Genomic DNA, 7,460 nt, shown 5'->3' with positions numbered 1-7,460 from the left:
GGCAGGGATGTCCTCTGGCTCCCACATTATTTAACATCTATTTTGACCACGTAGTCCGTGAGGCCTTCAATAGCTGTACCGGAGGAATTTTCATCTGGTACAGATACAATGGGAGGCTGATCGATGCCCGGGTGCGGTCAAGGGATGGCTCCCTATTGCTCAACCATGTTATGTATGCCAATGATCTGGTAATTGCTGCTCACTCAGAGGAGGAGTTGGAGGCGCTGCTGCTAAACATGGAGCTTGTTACTAAGAGGTGGGGCCTTCAGCCCCACCAAAACTAAGCACCTGCCAGGGTATTTTGTACCATCGGACACTCCACCCCCACAACTCCCAATTGGTGATGGGGCAGTTGTGGAGAGAGTGGAGAGTTTCCCATATCTGGGCAGTGTGCTTATGACCGGCTCCGGTTTAACAGCGGAGGTCTCACTCCGAATTAGTCGAGCTGCATTATCTTTTTATCGGTTGCGTAACGCTGTGTGGAAGCTACCTGGTCTGTCGCTCCGCACAAAGCTTCAGGTCTTCTCTGCCACAATCATTCCCTCCCTTCTCTACGCTTGTGAAACGTGGACCCCTCTAATGGAACATCTTCGCAGGTTAGAAACATTTAGGCTGGCCTGCCTACGATTCATCCTGGGTTTAACCAGGCTGGATTGTGTGAGGAGCTCACAAATCCTTGAAAGATCTGGAGAAAGTCCCATCGGTGAGCTCCTCCGGCAGGCAAGTCTGCGTTGGCTGGGCCATGTAGCCTGGATGCCCAGTCACCGCATGCCTAAACAGATTTTGTTCGGGCCGGATCGAGGGGGCTAAACGGGCGCGGCATGGGCTATAGAGGAGATGGAGTGATGTGGTACAGAACGATGTGGAGCTGAGTGGACTTGCCGATGACTGGTACCAGTGGCGTCAAGATCGGCCTCAGTGGAGGAGGCTTGTGAAGGACGCTACTTGGCAGTTGGGAGGCAGTCACCCTCCAACAACAATGGAGGGCGGAGGAGCGACGCTCACAACAACGAGCGGAGCGCCAGGTGGATAAAGCACAGCAAGTTGGCACAGTAGGCTGCACAGGTGTTGCATCAGTCAGTCATCTCGGTCATCTCAGTCAGTCGACCCGTGGCACCGGGGTCTGCCCCGTGACCTCCTGCCAGCGGGCTTTCGACACTTCACGTGGCCTCAAGGTGCACATGGCCTGGCACAAGCGTCGTGGTGACGTCACCATCACTTCGTGGCGAATGGCGGTTGTTGTTGTTATATATGTGTGTGTGTATTTTTATAAAGCTCGTGGGATGTCGTCCTCGGAATGTTTTTTGCATGCAAATTCCACGATTTAAAGTAGTTGTGAGATTGCATCGTCCATAATTGGTGATGCACGCCAGGGATCTGAAAACATTCCTGAGCACTGGCACGGTGGCGCACAGGAAACTGTCGCAGGTTGTTGCTTGTCGATGCTGAGAGAGACAGAGACAACGTCCTTTGTTTGCATGTCCTAGTCGCATGGCGTCGTTCCGTGGCGGCCATCGTGGCTGCACCATGAAGTTGGGCAAACCTCCAAGCGGTTCAGGGCAACGACGCGGTCGGATGCGCAAGGTGGGCTACGGCGGCGCTCGCGGCCCCACGCGGTGGGGGGCGGGCGGGTGGGCCGCTTGTCGGACAAGCCGCCGGTGGCGTTGTGAAGTCCGCGGCACGGCTATGGTCGCTGGGGGGTTCCCCTTAAGCCGGAGTGGGGGGATTCTCCGCTGATGTGAGGCGTGCCAGGGGACCGTGCGCTGCGCTGGGGGGAGGAGGTTGCTGGGCTTTGGGGTCGTTGTTAGAGCCCGCGGGAGTCGGGGTTGGTGGGGCGGCGAACGGATGTGGTGGCTGCTGGGGGTTGGGGAGGGTTGTGGCTAACGGGGGAAGTCTGGGGTGGATCACACTGTTGATGGGATGGATCCCGGTGTTGATGGGATGGGTCACGGTGTTGATGGGGTGGATCACAGTGTTGATGAGGTGGATCACGGTGTTGATGGGGTGGATCACGGTGTTGATGGGGTGGATCACGGTGTTGATGGGGTGGATCACGGTGTTGATGGGGTGGATCACGGTGTTGATGGGGTGGGTCACGGTGTTGATGGGACGTCTCGCGGTGTTGATGGGGTGGATCACGGTGTTGATGGGATGTCCCTTAGGGGTCGTGGCGTGGAAGGTGTGGGGACAGCATTCCTGCGCCGCGTGTTTCCTTACTTTCAACTCGCAATGCCGCCCCCCCCCCCACTTAACTGCACGTTTGTGTCTCCCTTTTTTCCTCCCAGCTATGACTGCGTGCTCTTCCTACCCCCGGGTGACGAAGGCAATCACGCAGCGTGTGCAGCACGCAAAGAACCCTGGAGCCCCGCTCCCACCCAGCATCGCGACGATCTTGGCCGTCACTGGATGATCTTCCAACTTCCCAAACGATTCGCTCATGTTCCATAGCACTCCTCGAAAGAGGAAACGGACAACTCGGCTCGCATTGCAGCGGCCACCCAATGTTGTGCACGAATCGGTGCACCCCCACACATTCCAGCGTTATCTCGACCGGTCCCCCTTCACACATCCATACCTCTCACCCGCACGGTTTATCCCGTATTCTTTTGACGGGGAAATTTAGTTTTCAGTTCCATACGGCGTACAACAGTTTCAATACGGGGCAAAAACATTAATAGTCTATTTGTTTGTGTGTCTCCCTCGTGATGGGAATTTGTAGGATGAACTTTGATGTTTTTAAGGGCACGGGGTGACCAATAAGGTCTGAGTTGGTCTGTAATAAGGCAGGGCACTGATAAGGGGTTGATGGGTATGCAGATCCGCATCGACCGGCCGTGGTGAACTATGGTCAACCCCCCCACCATGACCGATACCGCAGGAGAGGGCCCCTCAACAATGAATTAACAACACGGCTGCGAGTTCTGATTGAGCAGAGGTTGTCGCTGAGAAGGCGCGGTGTAAATGGTGACGACACAATGGGCTGTCAGCCATCTTGAGAGGCCTTGCAACCACTTCCCAACCTACTCACCTCTACTCACTCCCCTACCCACTCACAGAACCCACCTACTCACCTCGACTCACTCACTCCCTTACAGAATCCTCCTACCCACTTCACCATCTTACCCACTAACCTAACCACCCACCTACCCGCCTCTACTCACTCCCCTACCCACTTACAGACCCCACCTACCCAGCTAAAGCCCTCCCATCTCCCCCGATCCATCCATCCCCCCAACAACACCCACCACACCTCCCCCGCCACCACCAAGGACCACCTCCTTCCCTCCCTCCCTCCACCTCCCTGCACTTCCCTCCCTCCCCCCTCCACCACCCCTCCCTCCATTCACCTCCCTCCCCCCTCCACCACCACCAACCCAGCACCAGCACCACCACCACCACCTTCCCTCCCTCCCTGCACCCCAGCCCCTTACCCCGACCCCCCACCCGCTCCCAATCCTAGCGGCGGTGCCGGCTGCCCAGTCGCTCTTCTGTCCCAGGCTCTCAGCGGAGCGCGGCAGCTTCCCACTCTTTGTCTCATCTCGCTCCCTCGCCTCGCTCCCCTCTCTCTCTCTCGCCTCGCTCCCCTCTCCTCTCTCTCGCCTCGCTCCCCTCCCGCTCGAAGCACGCGGCCCGGCACCGGACCCCGGCGCGTGACGAGTTGAACTCCCGGCTCGCGGGCACGTGTGTCCCCGTCTGTGTGTGTCTGTGTGTGTGTGAGTGTGTGTGTCCCCGTCTGTGTGTGTCTGTGTGTGTGTCCCCGTCTGTGTGTGTGTCTGTGTGTGAGTGTCTGTGTGTCCCCGTGTGTGTGAGTGTCTGTCTGTGAGTGTGTCTGTGTGTGGTTCAGTGCCGCCCAGCGCTCGCTGGCTGCACCGCACCGGGGGGGCATCTTGCACGGCCACCGCAATGGGCGAGCGACGACTGAAGCCCGCAGCGGCGAGGCTGCTGCTGCTGCTGATGTGGGCACTGGAATGCGCGCTTGCAGCTGAAGCACCTGCTGCTTCTGCTGCTGCTTCTGCTTCCTCTGCTGCTGCTGCTGCTGCCAGCAGCTCTGTGGACGCGAGCCGAGTGAGGGGCCGGGAGCGACGCAGAGGCAGCCAGGACGCGCTGAGAGGGTGAGTCGGCTCCGCGCAGCATCCTCCCAACGCGACTCGCACGCAGAGCGCGCACCGAGGGGTGGAGGCGCACGGGGAGCGGTGATGCGTGTCAGGGGTATCGATTCCCTGCAGCGTGAGACGCAGCCACAACTTTGTGATTTAAAATACAGCGGGCAAAATCGTGCGTCTTATCACGCGTCCAGGACGGTAGTAGGTGCCGGCGGAGTGGGGCAACGCTGAATTCCCCCCTCTAGGAAGGAACTCTGTTCAAGAGGCGATCACGGGATTAATTAATTAGCTTTGATTGGCCCTCTAGTCGAGGAATTAATTACAATCTACACGTCTGAGCGAGCAGCGGGTGGGGGGGGGGGGCGCGCGTGGCGACCGCTTTGCGGTTCGGAGTGGGCACCTCGGGTCGCGTTTCGAATGATTTCGAGGAATCTTTGAGGGCCGCTGGTTTTCGGGGTCGGTTTGCGGACCCATGCCGCCGTTTCCCGTCTCGCCCCGTGCCGGCTCGGTCATCGCTGTTGTCGTGATTTTGGTCGCGAATTCGGTCACGCCTGTCCATTTCCACGTGTTACTCAATCGATCAGTTTCTTGTTTGTGTACGTCCCAATATCTCCCGCGGTAAAGTTCGGCATCGGCGCGCATTACCGCGGAACGGGAACGGGGCCGAGGGCACGTCGCGCCGACTCCAGCGCAGGGTACATCGAGACCATGATGGAGGGGGTTTTTGCGTTAGATCGCGTAAACCCGCCAGCACCCGACACAGCCAACTAGTAAGGGTTGTCACGCAAACAGAACTTGCCAATTGGTTACTAGTACAGCACACCGGTGTGTTCGAGAGCAAATCCACAACATTTGCAAATCTACAAAGGACAACAAACTAAAGTGTATTTGTGTACGTTGAACTTCGTTCGCACCGTACGTAGCCAACCGTGCTAATCGGAGGTGCGGGAAATAATACACCTGAGAAATACATTTTTTGAGCCGCGAATTGAACAATCAGAATTTTTGTTTTGGCTGAAGGAGGAAATCGATGAGCTCGAAGCTCTTTTGTCAGAGATGCCCAGGAGGGGCACGTGGTCAGAAAGTTACAACAACAAACAAAACTAAAACACGATAGGAGTGCAAAGTATGGGGAAGGTAAGAAAGTCACTAAAAATAAACCAAGTATTGCAAAAGTATATCATGGAGAGGGCCGCGGCTGTACAGACGTCCAGAATGTGGAACCAGCAGCAGCAGCAGCAGCGAGGGAGCGACCTCCCCGTGACCGAGTTGTCGGCGGCGTGTGCTATTGTCGGCTCAGTGCGTTATTTGACACGAGTGAGCAGAGGTAAGAGTGGAAGCTGGCAGAAGCAGATGCGTGTCCGGTGAGGCGTCGGGGTGAGGTTAGGGTCAGGGAGAAGCGGAGTTTGGCTCGTTTTGGGAGTCTGCTTCGCGAACAACCGTCACCAAACAGAGTGCGGCGGCTTCTCTACCCACTACCAAATATCATCGCCTGCTCTCTTGAAACCTCCTCTTAGCTTTCGGGGGAAGGGCGGGGGGGGGAGGCTGCTCGGACGAACGCCGACCGCTTGAGGATTTTGTACGCCTGCCGCCCACCGGCGTCTGCTGCCTGGCCAACCTGCGAGCGAAGGGCCTCTCGTTCACCAGCCGGGCCACGGCGCCGCGTGGGGGGAGACACACGCGCCCGCACCGGACCGCGTCGCTCGCGACCTGCGGGTCGCGCCGTCGCCGCCTCTCCCGCTGGGGGTGGCCGAGCGGCGTCGATCGCGGGCCCGGGGCAGGCCACCTCGTCTCGGTTCCGCCGGGAGCCGGCCAGCCATGCGAGATTGGCCCGCGAGCGGCACCGGTTTGAAACGATCGTGTGTTCGTTGAACTTCTTTCGCACCGTACGTAGCCAACCGTGCTATTCGGAGGTGGGGGGTGGCGGGCAACAAACTAAATACGAAAATAAGATCTCTAGAAATGAGTTTGTCAATCTGGATGTTAAAGTGCAACGGCTCCAGTGGCTTCCGAATATCGTCCATGATTCCTCCTCGCCCCCCCTGCGTCGTTCCTTCCCTCTGGCAGCTTGCGAATGCTGAGCGCGGCGCGCTGCAAGTTGAAACGATCAACGTCGTCGTCGTCGTCATCAATGCGAACGGGCGGCAAACAAGTTGCCCGCGCTCAGGGGCCTCGTGCAACCCCCCCGAGCGTGGGCGGCGCGCGGCGATCGCGTGATGCAACGGACGACGGTCTGACGGCCCGTGCGCGGAGCGGCCCGCTCATCTTTCTGTCTTTCCACTGCCCCCCCGACCCCCATCTCCCGGCGCTGTCGGTTGCTGCGCAGGCCCAACGTGTGCGGATCGCGCTTCCACTCGTACTGCTGCCCCGGCTGGAAGACGCTGCCTGGCGGGAACCAGTGCATCGTGCGTGAGTAGCGGGCGGGGGGAGCGGTGCATCGTGCGTGAGTAGCGGACCGCGGGACGTATCGCATCGCCCGGCCCCGCGTCGAGATCTGTTTGCGGGGATGGGGGGGGCTTCCTCTCCCCGCTCAGCGTCTCAGGAAGCCACTACTTGAGTGGATCGGCCAAACCATCGTCAGCTCCTCCCGCCACACACGGCGGGAGGAGCAGAAGACGTCGGCGATGGCGCGACACGTCGCTGTTGAAAAAGGGGTGGGTGGGTGGGTGGGTCGGTCGGTGGGTGGGTGGGTGGGTCGGTGGGTGGGTGGGTGGGTCGGCCGCTTATTTAAGGGAATCCAGGTGAGGCCGCTTGGTTGTGTTTTTTTGATTACCGCAGCAGCCCATGAAACACTTCGCGGCGTCGTGCAGGAAATAATAATATCCGCAAGCACGCACAGCAGCCGGTAACGTGGCGTCACGCTCAGTGCGTGCGCAGTCTGCAGAAGTCACGCGCCGTGGAAAGATCTCAGCCCACGCGGCGGTAAACCGTGCTGCTGATGCAAGTGAACGTTCAATAGTGTCCCAGGCAGTATGAGAATCAGTGATAACGATTTCAAGTTTTGAACTAAGTCATGTTTATTCTAGATTTGAAGCTTTCGTGACTGCAAGGATTCATACTCTTAGGTTTTTTCGGTAAAGTCAGGTAGGTAAAAATAAATAATAAAAATAAACACAAGTCTCCGTCATCAGGTGGGACCGTCACAGCTAAATTTACTGTTTCAAATGAGGCAAAATTCCAAGAGAAAAGCCCTTAAATACAAGTTAAGGGGGAGGGGGTTATCTGAATGTGGAAGCCAATGAATAGATGGTGTTGGGGGGGGTGGGCGGGGCTAAAAGAGAACAATAGGTGCACATGTTGATGTTTTACCCGGTGTTGGTTGACAATTCAAATACAAAAAGGAGAGTGCTGTTAAAT

General features: G+C 57.8%; 1 protein-coding gene across 1 annotated transcript in view; it reads left to right on the top strand.

Annotated features, from left to right (window-relative positions):
• The first annotated feature begins 3,473 nt into the window (after nt 1-3,473).
• FBN2 (fibrillin 2) overlaps nt 3,474-7,460 on the top strand; it is a 128,088-nt gene continuing 124,101 nt past the window's right edge. The window contains exons 1-2 of the mRNA XM_078874680.1: nt 3,474-4,112; nt 6,430-6,512. Of these exons, the coding sequence (XP_078730806.1) occupies nt 3,904-4,112; nt 6,430-6,512 (292 nt within the window). The 5' untranslated portion in view covers nt 3,474-3,903. The remainder of the gene's footprint in view (nt 4,113-6,429; nt 6,513-7,460) is intronic.

Source organism: Lampetra fluviatilis, chromosome 39 (genome assembly GCF_964198595.1).
Source record: "Lampetra fluviatilis chromosome 39, kcLamFluv1.1, whole genome shotgun sequence".
Lineage (NCBI taxonomy): Eukaryota > Metazoa > Chordata > Hyperoartia > Petromyzontiformes > Petromyzontidae > Lampetra > Lampetra fluviatilis.
The sequence above is the reverse complement of the archived record's forward strand: the minus strand, read 5'-3'. Positions and strand labels throughout refer to the sequence as shown.